The sequence below is a fragment of the Phaethon aethereus genome, assembly GCF_964289735.1.
Source record: "Phaethon aethereus genome assembly, chromosome: 2".
Lineage (NCBI taxonomy): Eukaryota > Metazoa > Chordata > Aves > Phaethontiformes > Phaethontidae > Phaethon > Phaethon aethereus.
Window position 1 is genome coordinate 15,800,047 of NC_138582.1, and position 27,729 is coordinate 15,827,775.

Consider the following 27,729-nt stretch of genomic DNA (forward strand, 5'->3'; position numbering starts at 1 on the left):
TGTGTCACCTTATTTATCCTTGCTTGTTTTTTCGATACTGTCTTTATCCCGATCAGGATAGTATTCGGTGATTTTTTTTTTTAACAACTTCATCCTTTCCTATTGAGGGTTATACTTGTGACAGCCTTAAGAGGGAGTTAACTCCCTCTAAGAGCTTCTTCCTTTCCAGATCAATCTCAGTATTTTTCATAATTTGAAAAATACTTGCATATTACATACATAATAGCTTGCAACTCGGGGAATACAAGGCACTAGCTGACCACACTTCCAGCACAATTTGGGAGTCTTGGTAGGTCTCCCAGGCCTTTATAGTTTTCATTCAAAGTGGACATTGTGTGTTGGTCAGTCACAGGTGTATGACTTGCATGATAGCTGCTGTAGTGTCTCTGCTTTAATCCTTCCTGGGTGGCATTAGGGTTTATGTCTTGGCTAGACCCAAGTTAGTGCAAAGTTGGTGCAGAATTGGCCGTGAAAGTGTGTGTTAAACTGATTTGCAATTATTTTTTTAAAATATATTTTATTTGCCATACTGATTTTTTGTTTTTCACAGTGACTTAAGTAATAAATCAGAATATGACTGTTTGAATTTCTGATCTAATTAAAGTTTTAAACATTTATTCTTTTATAAACATAAAATGGAAGATGTCTTACAGTATTTTCCTTGGTTTTTTTGTGTTGGTTGCTTTTTAAACAAACGCATTTCCTTTGGTGTTTGTCGCTTTCATCTCTTCTTAGTATTAAAATTCTCATTAACACAGATGAGGTTTCAGTGGTTTTATGGGGTGTCTGCTTATTATTGTAATTTTCTTTAGGCTTTGCTAGAAAAATCTGTAAGTATGACTATTTGACTATCTGAGAAAGTGTATTTCTAAACCAAAATACGTCCTTCCCAGATTCTTCAATATTTTAAGATATCATATAAAAACACATTCACAAGCTTGGCTCATCTCTTCTTTCCAGAAGTGAAACTGGCTTTTATGTTAGTCATTGATTCTGAATTCCGTACAGGCAGTTTAATGTTGGAGAAGTAATTTGGAATATATGAAAAAGATTCTTATTTTCTCAGATTTAGAAATATAACTCAAGCATGTTTTTAAAAAAAAAAATTATGCTTTTGAAATTCTTACTGGGTATTGCTGTTCCTGCTACTTCTTGTCATAAACAATGAAAATGATGCTGTTAGTCTTGCTTCTGGAGCAGCCTGAAAGACTTGACAATAACTTAGCTTTTGGGTGTAGTTTAAGTTCTCTGCTATATGTATCCATATCAGAGACACATAAAATTTTATTTTTCTGATTTTGAAATATATCATTGGCGTTTTATAGTTTGCTTGCAGAAGACATTATGTTTTGATTTATCAAATATTTCCTTCTTAACTTCACACACGAAGTGATCCGATTTCTTTCCTCCCAGTCTCTCTCTCTGATCATCAATGGTTTTCTGGCACATTTTAATGTTTCCTGCCCCAGCTGACTCTGCATTACTCTAGGGGTGGCAGCCACCCAGCTCACTCTCTCTGCCCTTCTAGGTGGCAGTGACCTTATTACTTCTTTCCTTTGCTCTTCCCATACCTCCCCTCGCAGCAGCAATCAGCCCCCGTTTTCTCTCAAACTGCCTGACTGGCTTAACGTAATGGTTCAATATTGAGCAGTTGTACTCCATGTCTGCTCTGCGTGAGGATTTCTTCGTGTCTGAAACACAGCTGGCAGAGCTCCACGCTGCTGGTCTAATAAATGATGGTGCTTCTCCTTGCAGCCTTGCCTTGCTGATGTCCTTTGACCAACACGGCTGTAACAAAATTGTTCCTGCTTTGTCTTTTTCTAGTTAAACTGTAAACTCCAGAGCAGAGTGTCTTGTGATGTGTGTTGGAGCAGAACCTGCCGTAATGCTTTGAGCAGTGCCTCTTTTATCCATCTCTGTTTCATACAAACGTTTTTTTACGCAGAAGCTGTAGGGTCTGCTGTTGGATAAATTTGAATGTAAATACGCCTTGACTTTGCTTATATGTCAGGATCAGTGTGTTGGCAAAGTGGATGTTACAGATGGTATCAGGCAGCCTTCTTCCAGCAGACCTGCAGCCTTGTTTGACTGAGGACTCTTCATCTCCACAATCACTGGATTTTGTAATCTGAGCAGATTTGTAAATGCACAAAATGTTTGTGTTGGAGAAGCTCTTTTAAATAACTTAGCTCATAGTATGTAAAGTAGTTACAATAATGAGATTGAACCCTCCATCACTCAAAAATACAGAAGCCTTTCTTTTATGGAGTAAAATACAATAAATATAGACAAAGAAATTCTGGTGAATAAATTGACCTTCAAAACTGGCAAGCTTGGTAGACTGCACCTGGAAGGCTGAAAAGATAACTCGTACGTCATTGCTTAGGAAGAGCAGGGCTTGGTTGCTAATGCTATTCTGAACACTGAAATACACTCTCTAGTAGTGTGCAGCCTGTAAGTTTGATTTGTTTATTTACTTATTATGGACTTGGTGATTTTAAGTACTGTCTTCTCTGCACCATGGAACAAAGAGAGCATGAAATTGTGTCACCTATTAAAATATGTTATTTTTTTCTTCTTTGGAGTAATTTTTATAGTTTGAGATACACATAGCAAAAATTGGGGTTAGGCAATTTAGAAGAAAGTTTGATACAAGATCCTGAGGAAGCAGGTTTTCCTTCAAATATACAAGAAAAGATCAGAATACTGAAGACTTTTATTCTCATTAGATCTATATCTAGCACATGAGTTGGCATAGCATTTGGCAGGATTAAAACTATTAAAGTGTTGCCAACAAAGCATGATCTTAGGATGAGTTTATGTCAGGAAAATGAACGGGAGGGCTGGACCAAAGATTATTTTTTTAAAATACAATATTTTATTTTAATCAGTTTGGGCCTATTGTTTGACTGAGCTGATGAACAGAAATAAAGTAAAACATAACATGTTTTCTACCTGTCTGGGTTTTTTATATATAGTTAGTGCAGGGGACTCATTTGGTTGGTATGTTTATGGTAAGGGCAATTTTCCTTGGTTTACTGGTAATTTTTTTAATAGATGATCTAGCTTTAGAGCAGGGAAGAAACTAACAAATTAATTTTGTGGGAGGGAAGCATATTTTTTAATAGCCTTTCATTTAGAGCATCTGGTTGGAAAATATTTTGGGTATGATGTGCCAGAAATGAAGCGACAATAGTATACTTTCTATAACCATTGCTTTTAAACTCCCGTATACCTGTAACTCATCAAGTCCTTACGAATCATAAAATTAAACATAACACTTGATGATGTCAATGTAAAAGTGTTCTCTTTGGATTGCAGTTACAAGTTTAAGTCAAACATGTTTCAGTCATAATTCTGAACATCGGACACTAGAAGATCAGCATGTATGTTTGCTGTGCGGTGATCTGTGTATTGCACGGCGTAATAGCTACATTTGAAACTGTCTTTCAGTTCTACAGGCAGAGAAGGAAATGTTAATTTTGTACTGTAATTGCTGATAAACTTGTTCTTCAGATATTTAACGTGATGGTGCTTAAACCTTTTAAGAGGAGAATAGTTGCTGAACTGAAAAGAGCAACCTCTTCATTAAAACAAACATTGGCACTACTTGTGTACTTTCAGCTAGGAATAAATAGCTTGTAAATCTATAGCTAGCTATATATATATATATTTGTGTACAAATATTTGTAATTTAAGTACTTTTATGATGTACAAGAAAAGCCATTAACAATGTATTTTTCAAGTGCTGACAGACTTTCCTCTAGTCCTCAAAAATCCAATGCTCAAGAAATTTCTTTAAATTTAAGCAGTAACTCATATAAAGATACATGTTGAAGTCTTGACACTTGTTTGGGGATTTCTGTGGAATCAGAGAGGCTGCTTGGGTTATATGGCTATTTTTACTTGTTTTTTTCTTTGATGTATTTGTGAAGGACATGCATTTATGTATGCGTGTAATAAAAATCAGCTAACTTATACCATAATATTGGGCTCTTCATTGAAATTCAGTTTCTTCTTTGACTCAAATAGCAGTAACAAGGAGGCTAGAGAAGTTCAAAGAGGAGCCTTTGATCTTCCTAGTTGCATGAGGAACAGTTAGAGGACGCTTGCTTTCCCTACAGAGGTTGCCCCTTCTGCAGACCTGCGTGGTGTCCACAGTGGGTTTCTGTATGTGCGGAAGACTGACGTGCTTCTCAGTAGGATAGAGTAAGTGCTGTCCTGGATATAGTGCACTGTCAACACCTCTGGAACTTTCTTTTTTTGTGGACACCAAATCTGTCAGTCAGGCTTCTGCCTGCTGTAGGTTGGTGGATGGCAACCAAAAGATGAGAATAAATTATTTGGGGTGGTTTTGTGCATTATTGTGATACCTTTAAATGTGGATGGTGCTTCTTCGTGTGTTTGAAACAGGATTCATATTTCTGGTGAGTGTATTTTTTTTTTTTTTAAAAGGCTGAGCTAAGGGATGTGTTGTATTGTATTATATATTCAACTATAATTTTCCTGCTCTTTATTTAACTTCTACCCAGGCAATAAAAGAGAGATAGGGAAAATTGGACATGAGAAATTCAAGGCATGCTTGCCTGTTGGAATTTTAGCTTTGCCATATTCGCTGGCCTTAACTTAGTATCTTTGCATGATGTACTTTATGGACTTAATAGGACATGCAAAGCACTAGCGTAAAACTGCTTTGGTCCTTTGGGCTTCTAGTAATGAAAAATTTCAAAGCAACTTTGAAAAGGCCTGACAAAGTACGTCTGCATAAATGCTGGGATAAACCCTGGCTGGCATTATCGAGGGAATCTACCATGAGTCCTGATGGAGAAGAATGGTTAAGATGACATTTCCCTTCACCTCAAATTTGTGCAGAAAAACTTTCCTTGAACCTTCTACACCAACAAGAAGCTGGAGGATAGGTATTCTGTATGCACGGCGTGGGTATAAAGATACGTTGGTTTTGTTCTGTAGACTCGGTTCTTTGACAAAATCATGAGCTAAATTGATACATTGCTGTTCACACCCACTTACGTCAGCAGTATCGCATGTTAAACATTTGTTGTTGGTAATAACCACCCATCTATTTAAGATTTTTTTAGTCTCCTGGGCAGACTGTGTTGCAAAAAAAGGATGAAATCACTTTGTAGAGATTTTCTTTTTTGTTGTTGTTGTTTTGCCTACTTTGACAAGAGGCTTTAAATCCCTGCAGTTCAGGTCATCTAGAACTCAGCATTTTTTTTATGGTTAAAAAAGATGTACATGCACTGATTGATTAAACAAAATGTGACTTTATACATTTGATAATGCAGTCTACTTAATTTATGAATGTTTTATGTATAAACTGTTAATCTATTTGTTCAGATAATCTATTATAAAACTGAATTTTCAGGAAAATATAAGCAGTGGTCTTTTTTTTAATTTATTTATAAAGAAGTGAGTGTTTTAAGCAGGAGTCCTACTTATTTCATGTAATGATGATTGTAGGAGGGTTAAAGGTAAAAAGGAAGCAGAAAAAAGACAACTGCTTGTAAACATCACTCAAACTAGGAATGATGTCAGCTGAAATCCTCAGTATGAACCGATGTTACCAACTCTAACTCCATTGGTGTGTAGTCCCCTTTTCCCAGGCAGAACCGGTCTTTAAGCTTGTTTGTGCTAAAGGGCTCTGTTGCAAGATCTTTTCTAATTGTAGTTGAGGAACATGCCTGGCCTGAGGATACTCCTGGTCTTCCACGGTTATATCCACAGACTGGGACACAAATGTGTATCTCTGTTGTGAATTTGAAAGCTTCAAAGGCTGCAGAACTATTGCCCTTCAGGTGCAGAGTTGGTCACTCTTTAAACTGTTACTCAAGTAAGACATGGTGCAATAAGTTTCTGTGATGCAAGAAACATGTATGCAATGCAAAATGATGTTAAAGAACCTTTCACTGTGTGTGATTCCTGTGTGATGTATTTGAATAGCTGGGTCTTGTGTAATGTGCTGGTAATTACTGGATATCTGTCAGTCAGAGCAGTTTCTATATTGCATTTATTATTTCAATATCTTATATGGATGTCGCAGATTAATATTTCTGAAACTTGTGTGTGGACTACACATCATTTCTGTTGTTCATTGTGTGTTTCTAGTCCGGGACTGTGAAGCTGACCAAACCTGTGGCATTATGGACCCAGCAGGATGTCTGCAAATGGCTGAAAAAACATTGCCCTAATCAGTATCAAATCTACAGTGAGTCATTCAAACAGCATGACATAACTGGTAAAGTATGCACTATCAGAAATATTTTACTTACTTAAAATGTGGCAAATTATTTTACTTTGTTGTTAATAGATTGTGACTGTGAACTGAAGTTTTTTTGTTGATCGTATGACTAGAGACTTGCAAGGTTTAGAGCAGGGTTTTACCAGCAAGACCTTGCAAGGTTTACCAGCTTTCATAGGATGTGGTAAGTGATTTCTCCATCTCTAAAAGATAAATTTCAGATTAGTCATGGTTAATATAATGAGGAAAGAAGTCAATCTGTATGTGGGTATGGACCACACCCTGTTCATTCCAAATAAATAAGCACCTCTCTCCCCCCAACATTAAGAAATGTCCTATGATGAAATATGTAAATTATTTTTTTCTTCATTGAGGTGTTCTACCTTGAGGTCATATTCTTTTTTGCCTTTTGTTTATAACTAAACTTAGAGTCCTTAATGCGTAGGATGGGAAGCAAGCCCAACTGAGCCCCTCCCTAGGGCTGAAGCAGGATCCATACAGCAAGTTCACTTCTGACAGATGTTTGTCTGACTTTGTTCTGGAAAATTTGCAATGGAGGAGATTTTTACATCTCTCTATTTCAGTGTTTTATGGTCCTTAAAGTTGGTATTTTCCTAGTATCAATCTAAACTATTATTTCCAGCCAGTGAAACTGATTTCTGTCCCAAGTGTAGCTCGAGTACAAACAATTGTTCTTTCTTGCAGTCTTTCCTTTATTGGGTAGGGGGCTTCCCCCTTGCACATGCTTTCCTTATCTACTCTAAAAACTACTTGTTCTGTCATGATTTGTCCCCCAAATACCCGCAGGACCTCCAAACCTTCAACATTTGGTGTCTTGTCTTAGAAGAATATATTAAAAAGTGTCATTGTATTTTATTTTCTTATTTACTTTAGAAGTTGATACTGATTTCGTTCATCTGCTTGACAACTCCTACTCAGTTGGCTGTAGTGGTATGTTAGCTGACCACTTTGACATCAGTTTAGCAGAGGAACTGGATTAATCCAAATACAGATGTAACCTGGGAATTAAATAGCATTTCTACTCATATCCCAGGCAGTAATTAATCTGTTTAATGTACAAGTTTAATGTGCAACACTAATTTGTTCTTTGAAGTGGTGGTATACAAAACTGGGAATTGGCATTCAGCCATTTAATATCAAGCAGAGATTTGAGTTTCACATACAAATCTCAGTGTTAACAATAATGTATTGTTAACTAATGCATGTTTCAATCAGTGCCTGTTCGTATACATGTTGTGGTGTTTCAAATTTTCCATTGATTCTTGTTGTTACTCTTTCCTTTCTGATAATATCTGAATGATTACAAGCATGGCAAACTAAGCTGCTGATATTTGTTTACTATGTAACCATGAATACGCATACACGCATATATGAGAGGTGGTTTGAATTGGTTCGGTAAGTGTTGAGTTTTAGTACATAACCATTGTGCCCGTTTCCTCTAAGTCATCATCCATTGAATGCAGTCCATAGGAGTGTAGCCTGTGTCTCCACCTATGTGTACAGAGCTGACTGCATCCAGAGTGCTACCAGAAAAAATTGAACTATTTTAAATTTTTTTCTAGTACTGTTTTACTATCATAGTGTCTCTTTAGAATTAAGGCACTGTGAGATGAAGTTGAAAGGAAGAAAAAGTTTTCATTTCAACATAAATGTAGATGGAAACCTTGTAGTTTCATTGCAGATGTGCAAAACTTCAAACTTTAAGACCTCTGAAAAAGAAGAATCAAGATCAATCTTTCTTACTTTACACAAAAGATGTATAAGGAAATTATTAGTACGAGCGTTAGAAAATAAGTCTGCAGGAAAGAAAATAACTTCAATTCAGTAGCTACTGAAGAAAAGAAGAAATGCAATCAATGTTTGTACAGATTTTATAAAAGTGTATTGTGATACTATGAGTGAAATCAATAACACGAGAGGATATTTCCAGTGATGTTGGTCCCTGTGACTTTGATTATTTGAAATCTAATAAGGGGATAGAACAGTGGATTTGTGGCTCAAAAAAAGTAGAGCATGAAAGGGAGCATGGAAACTAATATGAAGATTAAGCCAAGGTAGTGTAACTGTTTCCAGATATGGCTCTGGAAAAGTGATGTGATTGTTGAAAATTTCTCAGGAATTAAAGGGACTTTACAGGCTGCTTTGATATGGAAAAATATGATGGAAAAGAACTTGAAGAAAGTGACATGAAAAGGATATTTAAACTTTATTTGAAGATAAAATACAAGACATGGTCGTAAGCCAGGAAAATAATCTTGGGCAAACATATCTAGCAGTTGTTAACCATAGGTGTTGAAAAGTGTGGCATTTTACTTGTCACTATTAGTTACTGATTACAGTTTATGGGGTTGGGGGCAAAAATGCAAACCAGAATGTCCTTTTCTTTGTGGAGATTTTATACCTTTATACCAGTCCTGACAGAGCAGCTGCAGATGTGTAAGAAAAAAAATGCTTAATCTGATGATTTACTTAGTAAGAAAAAAGATCTTCATATTAACAGTGATCTTAAGGATGCCGTGGGACAGCGTGTATTCTCATCAGATTTGCAAATTACACGAATTGGGGGTAACAATCAATAGACAAAGAGTAGGGTTGCCATTTGTAGGGAACTAGGTGTAGGGATCAGACACAGCCTGGAGGTCAACAGGAACCTTAGGAAATTCGACAAGGACAAATGCAAAGTTCTGCGCCTGGGAAGACCAAGCCCCTTGCACCCCATACAGCCTGTGGCTGAGTGGCTGGGGAGCGGCTTTGGTGAAGATCACCTGTGATCTTGATAGGCAGAAAGATGAAATGATCCGGTGTTGTGCCTTGGCAGCAAAGAATGATTACAGAATTGTGGGCAATATTAACAGGAGTAGAGCAAGCAGATCAAGGATAGTGGTTATTCATCTTTACTCTGTGCTTTTTAGACTCTAGGTCTTGGATCTCCAGTGCTTCCTCACCTTCAGGTGAGGACCACCAAGATGCTCAGGGCTGGAGCACTTGCCCTGTAGGAAGGGGATTGAAGGAGTGGGGCTTGTTCAGCCTGGAGAAGAGGCAGCTTGCTGGGGTGGGATGGGAGGGACTAGCAGCAGCCTGCGGTGTGTAGAAGGATGCTATCAAAAAGCTGGAGCCAGACCCTTCACGTTGATGTATGAGAGACATCAGACTTGAGCTGTAAAAGGAGACTGAGGCTGAACATAAGGAGAAACTTCTTCCCTGTGATGGCAGTTGAGCATTGGAACAGTTTGCTCAGAGAGGTTGCGCAGTCTCTGTCCTGGGAAGGTTTCAAGCCCTAACTAGATAAAACCTTGAAAAACCTGATCTGATCTCATAGCTGATCCTGCTCTGAGCAGAAGGTTGGGCTAGAAATCTGCTAGACTCCCTTCCAGCCTGAATTCTTCGGTGATCCTATAATTTGCTGAGTACTTACCAAGTACCTCAAAACCAGTGAAGTGCATTTTACAGCCAGTTAGGGAGAATTAAATTTGGAAAGGTCTAATAAGAAATTGGAAGACTTTTTTTATACACAAAATCCTCGAGTTCAGTGAGTGGAGCATTTAGTTAAGTTGACCTTATTCAGCACCAGGTTAGAGGTCATTTTCATGGTGTTGGACCCAAAGCCAGAACGAAAAGAATTTGAAGGACTTATACTGAGCGAGATCTAAGGACACCTGATAAAAATTAGCAGTGGTAGGAAAAATAAGATAATAAAAAGGGGGAAACAAATTTGACAGTGGCCTCCACAACCAAGAAAACAATGTAATGGTAACGCCATGTCACCAGAGGCTCTACAACTGGTGTTGGCATTTACACTAGTGTGAGGGGACATAAGAAGTTGCTCTGACAGACCAGCTTTTTACACTCATTTTATACCAGTATAATCCAGGGGGCAAACCTGAGAAATAGACCCTGCTTCCAGTGTGCATTTGTGGCTTTGAATTTGCCAGGCAGCAACACTTTTAAATGACTAGGGAGTTCTTGGGAGATGAGCTGTTCTTTGACAGTCTTACCCTGTACCATTGAAACAAATGAAGGTTTTTGCCATGCCTCAGCGTTAACAGGAGTAAGACTGGGCATAGAACGACTAAGGAATAACCGTTTTGGGGAAAATGGTCCATTGACAAAGTAATAAAGATGATGTCTAAGTAACTGGTTATTGATATGTGATTTGTTGAAAGAAGGAAAAGAAGGAAGGAAAGAAACCCTGCTTCACCTCTTGTTTTTATGACATGCTCCCCAGTGTGCTAATGCATGTCTTCAGAACATGAGGTTTTAATGCTATGATCATTAAACAAACCTCATTCTGTCAAAGTAATACCCAAGAGGGTACCTTGGTCCAAGTAAAGGAATTTGATAGGAGGTACTTGAAAGGACTCAAGCCTTTTTAAATTAAACTTTTAAGGAGGGAAAGGAACAGGACTGAAGAAAACATCTTTTTAGTTTTATAAGGGACCAGAACTTATAAATATGCATTAAATACCAAATGGCACCTTGGAAAATGAAATGGGAACTGCTACTGAAAACCTGCTGCAAATAGCTTTAAAATCTGGTGTATTGGGTTTGTGTGGCAGGGTTTTGGCAGCAGAGGGGCTGCAGGGGTGGCTTCTGTGAGGAGCTGCTAGAAGCTTCCCCTGGGTCCGATGGAGCCAGTGCCAGCCGGCTACAAGATGGACCCGCCACTGGTCAAGACTTGACCCCATCAGCAATGGTGGTAGCATCTCTGGGATAACAGAGTTAAGGAGAGGGGGAAAAAAGCTGTACAACAATATGCAGCTGGAGAGAGGTGTGAGACTATATGAGAGAAACAACTCTGCAGACACCAAGAAGGAGGCAGGAGGTGCTCCAGGCGCCGGAGCAGAGATTCCCCTGCAGCCTGTGGGAAAGACCATGGTGAGGCCAGCTGTGCCTCTGCAGCCCATGGAGCTCCACCCTGGAGCAGATCTCCACCTGCAGCACAGGGATGACCCCACATCAGGTGGATGCCTGAAGGAGGCTGTGACCCTGTGGGAGGCCCACACTGGAGCAGGTTTGCTGGCAGGACTTGTGACCCCACGGGTGACCCAGGCTGGAGCAGCCTGTTCCTGAAGGACAGCACCCGTGGGGGGACCCAGGCTGGAGCAGTTCGTGAAGAATTGCAGCCCATGGGAAGGACTCACGTTGGAGAAGTTGGTGGAGGACTGTCTCCTGTGGGAGGGACCCCAGGCTGGAGCAGGGGCAGAGTGTGAGGAGTCCTCCCCCTGAGGAGGAAGGAGCGGCAGAAACAATGTGTGACGAACTGACCACAACCCCCATTCCCCGTCCCCCTGTGCTGCTGGGGAGGAGGAGGGAGAGAAAAATCAGGAATGAAGTTGAGCCTGGGAAGAAGGGAGGGGTGGGGAGAGGGTGTTTTAAGATTTGGTTTTACTTCTCATTACCTTACTCTCATTTGATTGGTAATAAATTAAACTAATTTCCCCAAGTTGTGTCTGTTTTGCCTGTGATGGTAATTGGTGAGTGATCTCTCCCTGTCCTCATCTTGACCCACAAGCCTTTCAGTATATTTTTTCTCCCCTATTACAGCTGAGGAGGGGAGTGATAGAACAGCTTGGTGGGCATCTGGCATCCATCCAGGGTCAAGCCACCACATTTGGCTAATTCTATAACCTCTAAAGATGCTTGCTTTAAATTGGCTATATTGACATATATTTTTATGGAATTAATATAAAATCTTGCTTTTAAAATCTAACTTGATTTAATTTTTTCACTTCAATAATATTTTTGCAAACGTTAGGAGTTTAGCACATGAGCTGAAATACTCAAGTTATTTAGCGTGTTGGTGAAGGGATGGGCTTGTGGTTTAAGATACAACATTGGCACTTGGAGAAATCTTGGCTCCATTTCAGGTTATTCTGGTATTCTTAGGAAGCACACTGAATCCTCAGGGTCTAAGTTACTCTATCCATACAGAGAAAGGGATTCTTTTTCTTATCAGTATGTTACCAGATATATTTCTGATTTCCAGGATATATGTAGTTTAACCATGCCCTTTGTTTCACGGAACTCAGCTGAGTTTTGTGCTTCAGCCAATGCAGTGACTTGGAGATGAGATGTGGAGCGCAGGTCTCATTCCTATCTCTGGAGCAGGAACGGTGACCAAAAGCAGGTGGCTTTATTCACTGTGTTGTGACCTCCTGATCATGTCCATCCTCCCTATAGACATTTTGGTATCTGTAAAATGGAGATAAAGATACCAGTGTTTTTAAATAAATGTGTTGTGATATGTGAATAAAAGACATTGTTTAAGAGCCAGCTGAGTCTTCCTGTTAACAGGTCTGTTTCATTTGGGACAACTTCTGCTCACTTCCTGATCCCTCCCTTGGCAAGTGATTTCAACTTTGTTGTCCTTCATCCTTCCATGATTGATGAGTATCACATTGACTGCAAATATCTCTCATGCCAGTGATACAGCACACCTAATCTGAGTCCTGATGCAAGAAGCAAAATGCGGTCTTCTGTAAGGTCACCTCAATAGGTGTTTATCCCCATGCTTCCCCATCTATGTTACCTGACACTTGGCCCTCCAGAGTCTTCTCACAAATCCTACTGTAGTTACGGTGCAGAAGACTATACAAACCAACACCTTTTCTTAGCTTATTTTATTGTACATTTGTTTGTCCCTTATAAACTGGTCACAACCTACCCTCTAAGTTGTTACCGGTAGAAGACTGTTTTTATGTATCAGGTGTAGGACTGGCTCCAAGTGAAGAAGGTCCTGGGTCAGGGCAAGGTGTTACAGGAAGTACTTTAGCCTCCTTTAAAGCATTATTAAAGTTTTGTTTAGCACATTTGTCTCTGGTCCCAAACCTGTTCAAGTTTTGAGCATTCTGTGGCACTATCATATATCTCGGAAACCATCTAGTTTGTTCACAGAAGAAGAAAAGAGTTTTTTAACAGAAAGAAAAAGAACCCTTGTTGTCCTCAAATGGAGGGTATTTCTGATAAAATATTAATTTTCTTCCTTGTTTTGCATGTGACAGTGTTCTTCACAATAAATCTCCCAAGCAGTGTTCATCTGATGGTGGTGTTGTAGAAACAGCTTCCATCTCCAGCCCTCTCTGTGAAGCCCTTCCCTTCTCCATGGTGCAAAGCTTAAGCTGGCTTTGCCCACGGTCCTTATTTCTGCCACTTTTCTGTGCTCTTTCTTTGAGGTCTTAACAGCAGCATTGGTCGGTGGGCTGTCAGATCAATCCTGACTACATCCATCTGTGGTTTTAAAAAGAAAATAAAATCACTGTTTCACTCTGGAGAGAGCTTTTATTCTGCTGCCTGGATAAAGTCAGACTTATTTGCAGCTTGCTTTGTGGAACTGTGATGCTCGTGTTGGAAAATGTGAGGACTAAAGAGTTTTCCCTGTTTCATACTTGGCTGCTTTCAAACTTTTAACATGTGGAACGCATCAAAGAGTGATGGGCGTTGGGATAAGGCTCCTGTTTGCATAATCTGTGGCAACCTTTCTTTTTTCCACAGAAAATAATATCAGAAATACATTAATGCAACCCTGTGTTTATATGGCATAGAACTGAAAGAAGCTGGACGAGCCAAATAGTTGGAAAGTGGAAATCTTTTCTTTGTTATTCAACCTCTTACTGATAAAGAAAATATTGCATGCAAGTAACCTTCTCTCATGTCTCAGCAATGGCTCCTGGGTCTGGCTTTGCAGTCAGATTATAGCTCATGCAATATATAGTAAAATTCAACAAGAGGCAAAACTGTAGCGGCTCATGAGAGATCTGGTATGACCAGGAAATCTCATCTGCAGTTGAGAAGGGGACAATGAAGCATTTGAATACTTCATGGAAGTTGTAGCTTAAGTATTGACATAGTTGATTATTTTTGGATAAATTGGCTTTTCTGTGAAAAAATAATCTGTGGCGTATTATGGCAGAAAGTCATCTTTTTATGAGATTCTGGGTTTTTTTTAAATTGCAACAGGAGAATGTTTTCTAACTGGCTGCCATGACAGTGTCTTCATTGCTAAACCAAGTTGCTTCTTGTGCATAGGAGAACTAGGCCCTATAAGTGTAAGAAGAAATCGAGTCAGTCATGAAGTGGAGCTATCTTCTCTTCTGTGTGCAAACCAGTGGGGAGTGTCTAATGCCATTATTTGTTACATAAAGTCCTGTGTGGAAGAAGTGATACTATCATCTGTTTAATAGGAAATGGAACTCACTTAAGGGCAATTGAGGCATTTTTGGCCATTGATATATTAATGTTACTGCTTCTATATCTACTAAATTCAGAACGAACAGTTTCCATGCTCCTGCTGCATTATCAGCTGTGAGATCTGCTGTGCAAGTAGCTGATGAATGTTTTTCACTGTTTCTTGTCTTATTGGATATTTCTTGGATCTAGCTGCTTTTCATTGGTATGCTTTCTCCACTTGTAACTACCTGGGAAGATCTGGGGACAGACTTTTTAGCAGGTCCTATTGCAACAGGACAAGGGGTAATGGTTTTAAACTAAAAGAGGGCAGATTTAAACTTGACATAAGGAAGAAATTTTTCACAATGAGAATGGTGAAATACTGGCCCAGGTTGCCCAGAGAGGCGGTAGATGCCCCATCCCTGGCAACATTCAAGGTCAGGTTGGACAGGGCTCTGAGCAACTTGATCAAGTTGCTCATTGCAGGGGGATTGGACTAAATGACCTTTCAAGTTCCCTTCCAACCCAACCCATTCCATGATTCTATCATCTCTCATGCTTTCAGTAAATAATTGCTCTACAGCATACTCAGAAGTGAATTGCACTTTCGCTGCCTCTTTTTCTTTACTCTGTCGCTATGTAAGATTTCAGTAAGAGCCATGGTAGCCAGATTTGCTGTAGCTTTTAGTCCTTCCTGATGTATGTATGACACAGAATCCAAATAATTTTTGAACCGAAGAGTATAATTCCTGTCCTTTAGCTTCGGATTTGAAATTCCCTGTCAGCTTAGATAAGTTCTTCTGTAGCCTTAGAGTGTGAGTATTTAGATGACAGGAGAAAAAGGTATATTGCTCTTCATCTGAAGCAGTGTTTACTTGCTCCTCAGTACGTACTCCGCAAGTGCTGTCAGATGTTGGGGAGTTAATGTTTCATAATTACACGCACTGATAATTGGATTATTCCTTCCTTCTAACACAAGGGTTTTTTTGCATTTTTAATTTAATCTTTTTTCTGTTTATTTTAGTCAACTTTTACTAACTACAGATCATATCATCGTTTCACCTTCTCCTTGAAAAGATCTTTGTTGTACAGTCTGTGTAAATCTGAGCCACTATATTATCTACAAAACACTGATTCACATCAGCATTGTGTAAAACTCACCCCTAGAACCTCTCACTGTGGCAGCCAGTTTCACAATCAATTTCTGTTTCTTACTTAGAGGGGAGCTAAAAATGTGAATTAAGGGTAAGATATGGAAAACTGTATCAACTGTCTTAGCAGAGCCTATTTCAGGAATTCTCAAACAATATTGTAAAGCTTTGTGATATTTCCTAGTTTGCTGATAAGGCTGTGCAGTGTGTCTGCAAGAAAAACTGAACACAGTGGATTGTGATCCACTGACAGAGCCAAAAAGCTTAGGAGCTACTGATCTAGCCTTTGGGTGCTTACTCTATCTTAGGTGACTCAGGGATCCAACTTAAGTGGGATTCATAAGATAGAGGGTAAAAGAGTAAATTGCTGAAGTAATCAGTGGAGGGGCAAGGGATGCCTCCAAACAGATTAATTTAGTGAACTTAATATAGCTAAGAGAAGATGTTATGAAAACACCCCTTTAACTCTGTTTCCTTTGTCCACTTTCTTTTGTTTTGCAACCCTTCACATGCTCTTGAAAAGGCATGCTTTTTATCAACTATTTTTTTATTTAGCTGCTTTACAGGGGTTATTGATTACTTTATTAATAGTTCTAACACTTTGCCAAATACTGAAGCTCTACCCTCTCATTTTATTTCTTAGGGAGTTCTTTTTCTACATGTTTTTGGAACCATCACCAGCTGTTAGTGATTACATTATTACTTTACCATGTTCTTTGCTCGATCACTAGGCTGTGTGATCCCATTATCTAGAAGCTGGGCAGGGTGAGGTACTGTTGTTACTTGGAGACCTCCGAGGAATAGCTGGAAGCCATAGGATGTAGCATTGTTAACCCTGATGGCACTTCTTTATTTCCTTTTTATTTCCCCACTTGATTAATACTGATGAACTACTTCAGTATGGTGCGTAACAGCGTGGAGTCTTTCCACTCAAAGGACGGGGTCCTTAGTTTAGACCTGGCCGCTGAATACTTAGGCCTTCCTATGAATTGTGCTGACTCCAAGTATTGTGCCCTGGCCAAAGCCTCATTAAGCTGTAATTCTGTGTTGCTTTTTTAAAATTTCTGCTGTATCTGTTGAGCCTGGAACTTATTTTTTAAGCTTGGTTAAACTGCTGATTAGTAATGCTGGCTCACATGTCCCACCAAGTCAGACTTGCCTGGAACCAGGACAAAAATGGGAGGTGTTGGAGGGTCTCCTTTCAGATTACTTCTGCCTGGGTAGGAGTATTTGTTGTCTTTGCTGTGTGGACATGAAGTCAATTTTATGGCTCAGTTGTAGGTAAGGAAAACTTAGATGGGGAAAATGTCAGTGATTACATGGAGGAGTTCTTAGAGGACCTTACAGTTCTTCACTTCTTCAAAGTGAATTAATTTGCTGCTTGGAGAGTGTGTGTTTGTGTTATCGGTGAGAAGCTAGAGCCGATTCTTTTTATTTCAGCGTGTTGCTTGCCAGCATGTGCTCTTCATGATATGGGGATTTAGTTTTAGTGTAATCTTATAATTATTTGGCAGTGTTCCCTGGTCTAATAACTCAGCTAAGCTAATGATGAAACGCAGGAGGAAGCTCTCCTGAAATCTGAACCTGGAAGAAGCCACGGCTGAGAGTTTGACTTCTGGTTTGTGGCACACATGAGCTGGTGCATATTTCATCTCTCTCATCCCTGCAGCTCGCCATGTTCCGTCTCCCCCTCCGGCTCTCACCGCGGCCTGGTCCCCAGCGACGCTTCTCAAGCCAGGTGCCCTCTGCAGATGGTGCCGTGATTCCAGCTTCTCCGCTGCCTCTGGGTTTTTATATCTATATGTAGCCAACAGATCCACTCTTGCACCACATCTCTGACAAATGGATGACCTCGTACCCCAGATTCTGCCCTCTGTGGTGCTCCACATTCTCAGCCGCTTTCTGCTCCCTGCCTCCCCCCCCCCGCACCCTTTGCCAGCACCCCCGGCATTGCCAGCAGGCTCTGGGCTCGCCCTCACTTCCCCCGCCGCTGCTGAGCGAGGGCAATCAGCCGCCTGCAGCCCTCGGTGCTTCCCTGGTGTCTCCGGGCTGGTGTTAGGAAGAACGGCCGGCTTTTGCCTTCAGCCGGGCCCGGCGCGGCGGCGGCTGCAGTACCGCCGGGCCCCGCGGGGCGGGGCTGGCAGCCCGCTACCGGCCCGCCGGGCCCGCCCCGCCTGCTGCCGGGCGGAGAGCCCGTCCCCCGGCGCGAGCGGGATTCCCGCCCCCAGGCGCGAGCGGGGTGGCTGCAGTCGCGGCCGATGACCGCAGGAGGTTTTTACCCCAGCGGAGTCTCAGCGTTTGTTTAGTCGGGGACGACTGCACTCAGGAGAGTGTAGGACAGGCCAGTCCTTATCCCAAGCTTTCAGTCTTCTAATTAGCTTGTCACTTCTTAATTGTTTCATGTCCCTCTTTGAAAATGGCCCTGTTTTTGGAAATATCAGCCCAGCCAGCTGAGCCTTCTACAGAGAGCAAAGAGACTGGAGGAAAAAACATTCCTCCCTACCCCTCGCCCCCATATTACAACAAAAATAAAATGCAAAGCTGCTTTTTTTTGAACCGTGCAAGTGCTAAAACAGCTGGCTTCTGAAAGTCAAGATGTGCCAAGGGAATAACCTTCAGTAAAAAAGAAGTGCCTCCCAGTGTTCCAGTGGAAATGATTGTTTGATTTGATATAGTTAATTGAGCAGGTTGAAAGTCCGACGGGGTCTGGTACAGTGCACTTGACACTGAGCTTTATCCTTGTTGTCATAGAACGCACAGCGGAGGGAAGTCACAAGTACCTGGCTCCTTCAGAAAAGGTATAAGGACCCAGCTCTAGCATTTTCCTCTGAATTCAGTCGAAGGAGCTCTTGGAACAAGAACAAAAAAAAGAAAAAAAAAAAAAAAGGCTGGATTCTGTCCAAGCCATTCCTGCATTCAGCAATTGATTTTCAGCCCTTCACCCAACAAGGATCTGCACACCCTGTGAAGCGTTTATCTGATTCCTCAGGTCCTAGTGAGGATCGATGCTTAGCTGATGCAGAAGGCTTTCTGGCCTTCCATGTGCAGCCAGAAGAGTTGCTTGCTACTCCCTAGGAATCCACTGAGGGAAACTTGCGTCTTTTAATTGATTTCGTTATCTGTGAACAGAAACCCTACATTTACAAATGTGAGCCTAGACACACAAAAAAGTAGGTTCTTAATAAGCCATTTTCATCTGAAACATGGACATGTAGATTAATCCATGAACCTTCTTAACAAGGTGCACTAAAGGCACGACTCCTTAAAAAAACCCAGCAGAATACAGTCTTGCCTCCCTTGAGGTTTCATTAACCTTACTGAGCCCCGAAGTAATTATCAGAGGCAAACTCTGTTATACAGCAATCAACAGGAAGTGGTTAACCTCAGATAAAACTTGGGGGGCTCCTGTTGTAATGGGTTATTATTAACCACAGCTGCTATCTAACATAATCCAGTATGTGAACGCGTACATTTGATGGCTGTCTTGCTCTGATAATCAGGTGCTCTGTTCTTACTGAATTTCAGTGGCTGCTATTGCAGTCTGCTGTGGGTTTTAGTCTTTCAGGACTACATTGCTGCAAATTCACAGCAGAAGCAGGATTAAAGGATGAAAAAACCCCAAACAAACTCAAATAAAAAAAACCCAAAGAAAGCCAAAACCCATGCCAGAACATGCGCTACTCCACAGAAGTCTTCAGAACCTTAAGAGCCTGCAACCCATGAGGCTGTGCAGACCTCACCCTGTTCCCCCATAGCTCCACTTGAAGCACAGAGGAATTCCTGCCCACCAGGTTGCTAAGAGAAGCCTCCAGGTTCCACAGACAGAAATGTTGCTCCTTAATCACTGACTAAAAAACCCAAATACTCTCCCAAGGGGAATTTGAGCTTTTGTTCTCTTTTGTGAAATGCTGAACAATGATACCCTTGAGGAAATGTGTATCTTTTGTCAGTGTGCCACGAATTTGAGACGAGCCGTCAGTTTAATCCCAGTCCTGTCAGCTGTACTGACGGGGCACCTGCATTGCACAGGGCCTGGTAGCACCGTGCTGTGATTAGAGGGAGCTCTTCTACAGAAGCGTTTGATCCCCCGAACGAGTTTGTGTGGATAAACCCCAGTCGCTTTCTGCAGGTTCTGTTGGGTGCAGTGAATTGCAGAATTGAGATTACTCACCTGTTTGCAGGTCAAAATCACCAAATCCTGGAGTTCCTTAGGTTGGAAGGGTCCTTTCGAGATCGTCTAGTCCAACCGCCCTGCTCAAGCAGGGTCAGCTAGAACAGATTGTTCAGGACCGTGTCCAGTTGGGTTTTGAATATTGGCACATGTGTTCTGTTTAGCCAAGGTTTTCCTTGACTATCATTTTGAATGTACACTTTTTAATGTTTGTTTTGCACAGGTTATGTAGATTATATCTTGCAGTACGTGTTCTTGATCTAAATATAACAGCTCAGAACCTGAAGGTGGATTAATAAGGTTGTTCAAAAAACAGTGCCAAATGTGGAATAATCCCAAATGGCCTATAAGGAAATGTTTGTTATGTGTTCTAATTTTTTGTTGCTGTTGCTAAGTATAAACACTGTCTGGAGAAATGCCAGGAATGTGACAATCTGTTATAAGCATATCAAATCTATGAAGTACTGCAATCCAATCTGCTGTCAAGCACTAGTTAAATTGCAGTGCTAAAATGCTTGTGTCCATTGGTTTATGGATGTTATACGCATGTAAATAAAGCTTGTCATATATTGGCTTATCAAAACCAAAAAAGACAGCTTGATGGTGATGAATGTCACCTGTAAGTTTTATCCTAAGCTAATCTACTTCTGAATTTGCCATTCACAGATGTGTACAGTCTTTTTTTATGTCACGTTAAGCCATATTCAGACCCATATCAAACTGACTTATTACAAGTCCATCTCATGGAGAAAGCTTCTTTCTGTTAAAAAGCATGGTTTGGGATTTTTTTCTTTTTATTACACGCAACACAAGGAGCTACAGACCTGTTAGTCTCTTGCCAATTCTGCCAAAATACTGGAACAGTTAATTTGGGTTTCTATCAACAAAGAATTGCATTATATAGTTAATACCAGTCATCCAGTAATACCAGAGAGCTGCCCGGCGGAAAAGGACCTGGGGGTGCTGGTTGACAGCCGTCTGAACATGAGCCAGCAGTGTGCCCAGGTGGCCAAGAAGACCAACAGCATCCTGGCCTCTATCAGAAATAGTGTGGAGGAGGAAGTGATCATGCCCCTGTACTCGGCACTGGTGAGGCCGCACCTTGAATAGTGAGTTCAGTTTTGGGCCCCTCATGACAAGAAGGATGTTGAGGTGCTGGAGCATGTCCAGAGAAGGGCAACGAGGCTGGTGAGGGGTCTGGAGAACAAACCTTATGAGGAACGGCTGAGGGAACTGGGGTGGTTTAGTCTGGAGAAGAGAAGGCTGAGGGGAGACCTTACCGTTCTCTACAACTACCTGAAAGGGGGTGGTGGCGAGGTGGGTGTTGGTCTCTTCTCCCAAGTAACCAGCAATAGGAGGAGAGGAAATGGCCTCAAGTTGTGCCAGGGGAGGTTTAGATTGGATATTAGGAAAAATTTCTTTACTGAGAGAGTGGTCAAGCATTGGAACAGGCTGCCCAGGGAGGTGGTGGAGTCACCATCACGGGAAGTGTTCAAAAAACGTGTGGGTGTGGCACTTTGGGAGATGGTTCAGTGGGCATTGTGGTGTTGGGTTGACGGTTGGACTTGATGATCTTAGAGGTCTTTTCTAACCTTAATGATTCTGTGTGATTCTGTATGATGTCGATGCCCAGCCTGTCAAACTAACCTAGTACTTTTTTCTTTCTTTTTCTTTTCTGTTTCAACGGTACAAGTTTAGTAGTTAAGAGCTACCACGCAGGATATAGTATCTTTTTTTGCCCCGAAAGCATATGGCTTAGGATCACATGACATCTTAATTAAACATGTGCCTTTTAATTCCATGTGCTGCATGCTGGAGTCAGGCTGGTTCATTGACAGATGCCTGTATGCAGTAGGGAGACACTAGTGAAAAGGGCCTTTATTGGTGTTCCATGGATTGGCCGGTTATGCAGCATCTTTCAGACTTTCCGTGTAGGTTGCCTAAGTGTTGCGGTTCATGTGGTAGCAAACAATTGGCAGGATGGGTTAATGGTACAAGTGTGGTATAAATAATCTCGCTACACAGTTTGACAAAATTGGTTTTATTGTAGCCAAATGTAGAGCAATATATGAGACATACCTTCATCCCACAGGTATGGCCTCTTCTCCCTTGGGAAGCAGGCTGTCAGAAAAGGAGTGGCGAGTCACTGTAGGTAGCCATGTTACACGTACTCTAAATGTGAAGCTAATGGGACTAATGTGATCTCTTGTTATAAAAGTTGTACTGAATAGCACGGAATGTTGTAACACACACAGGTCAGGTCGCTTAAGTCTCCTACTAGGATACTGTGTCTAGCTGTGATGTTTTAATTCAAAGACTAGTGTAGAAGTAGATGGAAGGCGGAGACCAGACTTTTCCCAAGCCTAGAAGATGAGCGTTGTGTTGTCATGTTGCAGGAGATGAAGCTGCTGAAAGGAGGGTTGATAGGTGACTTGATAACTGGGCACAGGGACTTAGCAGGACAACAGTGTGTGTTCAAAAGCTGACATTGGAAGCTTGAGTGATTCAGTAATCAGAAAATGAATCCTGGCTTTGCAGGTCATTCAGCAGTGGAAGTGCTTACTAGGAAAAAGGGTAGACGCTGACAGAAGTGAGTTTTTAAAAGGTGAGGAAGGTGGGTGGAAAAATACATGGTAAGGATGTGTAAATGCAGCACCCAGGCTGCATGGTCACCATGGTCCTTTAGCAGAAATATCTGCAATCTTTAGATTCCAGTACACTCTACAACCTCGTCGTGTGAATTTGGGCAGGGGGTGATTGTATTTGTGGTTTTATTTTTCTGCTTCTTGACAGTCTAGGCCTTCAGAAGCAAAGGGCCCTGGCAAGCTCAAATGAGCCTTGAACTAGGCACCCCACCTAGCAGGAGGAACTAATTAGCAAAATGACAGATGAAGTCATCTGCCAGTTAACCCAGCTGTTCTTCCTGTGCTCTGCACGCGGTTTTCCCCACTTGTTCAATCAGTATGTAAGACTAGGTCTAGGGTAAAACTTTTGATATAAGGGCTACTTATCTTTGTATTCTTACATCAAGCTGGATTTGAGCAGTCTTGCATGCTACTAGATGTACCCCTGTTGTAAACATCACATTTGGGATAAGTACTTGTACTTAGGAAACTACATGGTAAAAGCAGTTAGTAATTTACATGTGTAATGTGTATTTTCCTGGCAGCTCTCCTAGGGTTTGAATCTATTATATTTTCCTGTGTTTGACCAGAAAGCATGTTAGGCTAGATTCATGTAATATAGAAAATCTGTCTCTGAGATTTAAAGTCCTCCTCTGTCTTCTTTTAGAATTCCCCTGTGACTTGAATTTTGCAAATGTGCTGAATGCGACATATGCAAAGGTGACGTCTGTAAACAATCTATTGCACATTTCTCATGAGTCCAGTGGGATGCTGATACATGCTCACATACCTGGTTCCTTTAATTCTCAGGCATCATTTCTGTACAATATTCCCCACATAGCCTATTAATACCATCTGTTTTCCATGTCTATTTACACATTACTTCTAGATCAGATAAATATTGGTTGCTGAAGCTGCATGCGATGCTGTCTTGCTGGGACAGGAACCAGAACGTACAGCCTGGTAGGAGACTCTGACTTTTAGAGCCCTTGCCTGGGAATTGCTGTAAAAGGCAGTGTAGGGCAGATACCTAATTCTTATGTCATGCTATGCATTTCCTTATATTTGCAACATCAGAAGTGGCTTTTGCGCTGTCATAAAAATGGTAATGAAAATAACTATTTGAATACCATTTATTCCAAAGGCATAACACTTCAAGTAGTTTTCTGATTCAGAAATGTGTGGCCGTCAACTGATGTAGCCTGGATCACAGAATCACACAGAATCACAGAATCACTAGGTTGGAAAGGACCTTTAAGATCATCAAGTCCAACCATTAATCCAGCGCCACCATGTCCCCTAAACCATGTCCTGAAGCACCACATCCATACGTTTTTTGAACACTTCCAGGGATGGCGACTCCACCACCTCCCTGGGCAGCCTGTTCCAATGCCTGACCACCCTCTCAGTGAAGAAATTTTTCCTAATATCCAATCTAAACCTCCCCTGGCGCAACTTGAGGCCATTTCCCCTTGTCCTATCACTAGTTACTTGGGAGAAGAGACCAACACCCTCATCGCCACAACCCCCTTTCAGGTAGTTGTAGAGAGCGATAAAGTCTCCTCTCAGCCTTCTCTTCTCCAGACTAAACAACCCCAGTTCTCTCAGCCGCTCCTCATAAGACTTGTGCTCCAGACCCCTCACCAGCTTTGTTGCCCTTCTCTGGACACGCTCCAGCACCTCAACATCCTTCTTGTAGGGAGGGGCCCAAAACTGAACACAGGATTCAAGGTGCGGCCTCACCAGTGCCGAGTACAGGGGCACAATCACTTCCCTACTCCTGCTGGCCACACTATTTCTCATAGAGGCCAGGACGCTGTTGGCCTTCTTGGCCACCTGGGCACACTGCCGGCTCATGTTCAGCCGGCTGTCAACCAGCACCCCCAGGTCCCTTTCCGCCGGGCTGCTCTCCAGCCACTCCTCCCCAAGCCTGTAGCGTTGCATGGGGTTGTTGTGGACGAAGTGCAGGACCCTGCACTTGGCCTTATTAAACCTCATACAGTTGATTTCAGCCCATCGATCCAGCCTGTCCAGATCCCTCTGCAGAGCCCTCCTACCCTCCAGCAGATCAACACTCCCACCCAACTTGGTGTCATCTGCAAACTTACTGAGGGAGCACTCAATTCCCTCATCCAGATCATCAATAAAGATATTGAACAAGACTGGCCCCAGAACCGAGCCCTGGGGAACACCGCTTGTGACCGGCCACCAGCCAGATTTAACGCCATTCACCACAACTCTCTGGGCTCGGCCATCCAGCCAGTTCCTCACCCAGCGAAGAGTAAACCCGTCTAAGCCACGAGCCGCCAGTTTCTCCAGGAGAATGCTGTGGGAGACGCTGTCAAAGGCTTTACTAAAGTCCAGGTAGACAACGTCCACAGTCTTTCCCTCATCCACTAGGCGGGTCACCTGGTCATAGAAGGAGATCAGGTTGGTCAAGCAGGACCTGCCTTTCACGAACCCATGCTGGCTGGGCCTGAGCCCTTGGTTGTCCTGCAGGTGCCCTGTGAGCACTCTCAAGACCAACCGTTCCATAATCTTCCCTGGTACAGAGGTCAGGCTGACAGGCCTGTAGTTCCCAGGATCCTCCTTCCGGCCTTTCTTGTAGACGGGCGTCACATTGGCAAGCCTCCAGTCTTATGGAACCTCCCCTGTTAACCAGGACTGCTGATAAATGATGGAGAGTGGCTTGGCAAGCTCCTTCGCCAGCTCTCTCAGTACTCTCGGGTGGATCTCATCAGACCCCAGAGACTTGTGGGTGTGCAGGTGGTTTAGCATGTCCTTGACTGCTTCCTCCTGGATTTTGAGGAGTACATTGTGCTCTCCATCCCCATCTTCCAACTCAGGGGGCTGAATACCCTGTGGATACCTGGACTGGCTATTAAAGACTGAGGCAAAGAAGGCATTAAGTACCTCAGCCTTGTCCTCGTCCTTGGAGACAATGTTCCCCGCCATATCCAGTAGGGGATGGAGATTCTCCTTGCCTCTCTTTTTGTTGTTAATATATTTGTAAAAACATTTTTTATTATCGTTTACGACTGTGGCCAGACTGAGCTCTAGCTGGGCTTTTGCCTTGCTAATTTTGTCCCTGCTTGACCTAACGAGATCCTTGTACTCTTCGTGAGTTGCCTGCCCCTTCTTCCAGAGGTGATAAACTCTCCTCTTTTCCCTGAGTCCCTGCAAAATCTCTCTGTTCAGCCAGGCCGGTCGCCTTCCCCGCCAGCTCTTCTTACGGCACATGGGGACCGCCTGCTCCTGTGCCTTTAAGATTTCCTTCTTGAAGACTGTCCAACCTTCCTGGACCCCTTTGTCCTTCAGGACTGTCTCCCAAGGGACTCTCTCAACCAGTGACCTGAACAGGCCAAAGTCTGCCCTCCGGAAGTCCATGGTAGCAGTTTTGCTGACCCCTCTCCTTACTTCCCTCACAACCGAGAATTCTATCATGTCGTGGTCGCTAAGCCCAAGACGGCCTCCGACCACCACATCTCTCACCAGTCCTTCTCTGTTTGTAAACAGCAGGTCCAGTAAGGCACCTCCCCTGGTGGGCTCACTCACCAGCTGCATCAGGAAGTTATCCTCCACACACTCCAGGAACCTCCCAGATTGTTTCCTCTCTGCTGTGTTATACTTCCAGCAGATGTCCGGTAGGTTGAAGTCCCCCATAAGAACAAGGGCCAGCGAATGCGAGACCTCTGCCAGTCGCTTATAGAATGTCTCATCTGTCTCTTCGCCCTGGTTGGGTGGCCTGTAACAGACTCCCAGCAGGATATTCCCCCTCATCCTTACCCACAAGCACCCTACTTGGTCTTCACAATCTTCGATTTCTATGCAATCAAAACACTCCCTAACATACAGAGCCACCCCACCGCCTCTCCTTCCCTGCCTATCCCTTCGGAAGAGCTTATAGCCATCAGATCAATAGAAGCATTTTAACTGTGGAGCTATCTTTGGCCTCCATAAGCTACATAAAGTATTGCCATAAGGTTTTGTGATCTAATGCTGTGTTGCTGGCATGGGACTTAGAGCTGCAAAGTGCAGACATCAAATCAATCCAAAGGAAAGCAGGATTCACACTTGCTGTGCTTGTCCCATTTTTAGGCAAGAGTATATTCTACCTGTGCAAATACCATTGCTTCTTTTTTCTGTGCTTATAGCTTCTTTGGGTTTAAATCGATTACCTAATCTCAGAGTTTGAGATTTTGCAAAAGCTCTTGAGACATTCGGATTGTGAAGTTCAGGTGTCCTCTGGTGTCCATTCAGAAAAGTAATGCAAGGACTGTAGGTTTCAGGAGATTTTATCTTGGTGCATGAATTTTCTTTAACAAAGGCAGAAACAGTTACCTACTCAGGTCAAAAGAATATATTGTCCATAGAACTGTAGAAGACTTTTTTTTTTGGTAAAGCTAAATCTTAAACTATTGTGTGAATGGTTCAAGGAGAAACACTGACATTGGATCACCCAAGTGTAATTTCCTGCACCTTCAATATCGCTTTCATAATTTGTAGATCTGCACTGTTGCAGCATGACACAGCTTTGCCTGAGCACAGGCTAGATGAAGGATCGTGTGGAGTATTCATAAGCAGTCTTCTCTCCGGGGCTTACGAGAGAGGTAGAGCCTTATGAGGGAATGGTCTGGGGGGGAATGGTCTGTGATACTGCAATGGAGAAATACATATTTCAGTGCATATGTACTCGCAAACTGCAACTTTAACTCACATTGTTGAACTGCATTGATTCCCACATTGCTCATCGCCAGAGCTGAATTCAGTGGAGCTGCTCCTGACTCCTTATGGCGATCACAGATGTATGTGATGGTTTCTAATCTCCTACAGGGACCAGTCACTGGAGGACAGTGAGGGCCTGATTTTGCCAGTGAGTGTCACAGCAACTGGCTGGCAGAGAGGAAGTCTTGAGAGTCTTCTTTTTCAGGTACTGATGAATGTCCGTTCAAAAGACTGTAAATTCAGGCTCTGTTTTGCTCATATCTAACTGGGACCTTCCATCATTTTCTTGTCCTAGTCTTCTTAGTCTTTTTAAAATTTTTTTCTTCTGTTTTCAGATTTTTGGCCTTTCTATTGAACAGTCATCTTTTCCAGTAGTGGAAACCTTTAGAAGTACAGGAGGGACAGTTTTCTTCTCTTATTATAACTTGCTCCACAAAGGCACTACCTGGCTTGGATGACTTTGTCCCTTAGCCTGGGGTTGGAGCATGCACAGTCTCTTGAAATTACTTTTTGAGTGGGTCTGTTGAGCGGATGCATACTGAAATGCTTTAAAGGTTCTAACGTGAACAAATTTAGGTTGATCTTCATGAACACAGCATGTTGGCACAA

At 42.2% G+C, this 27,729-nt stretch overlaps 1 protein-coding gene across 1 annotated transcript in view; it reads left to right on the top strand.

The window, feature by feature from the left end:
• Positions 1-27,729, top strand: part of SAMD12 (sterile alpha motif domain containing 12) — a gene marked incomplete at its 5' end in the record, with an annotated part of 83,344 nt that overhangs the window by 21,895 nt on the left and 33,720 nt on the right. Inside the window, one exon of the mRNA XM_082015594.1 lies at positions 6,130-6,259. Within this exon, the coding sequence (XP_081871720.1) occupies positions 6,130-6,259 (130 nt within the window). The remainder of the gene's footprint in view (positions 1-6,129; positions 6,260-27,729) is intronic.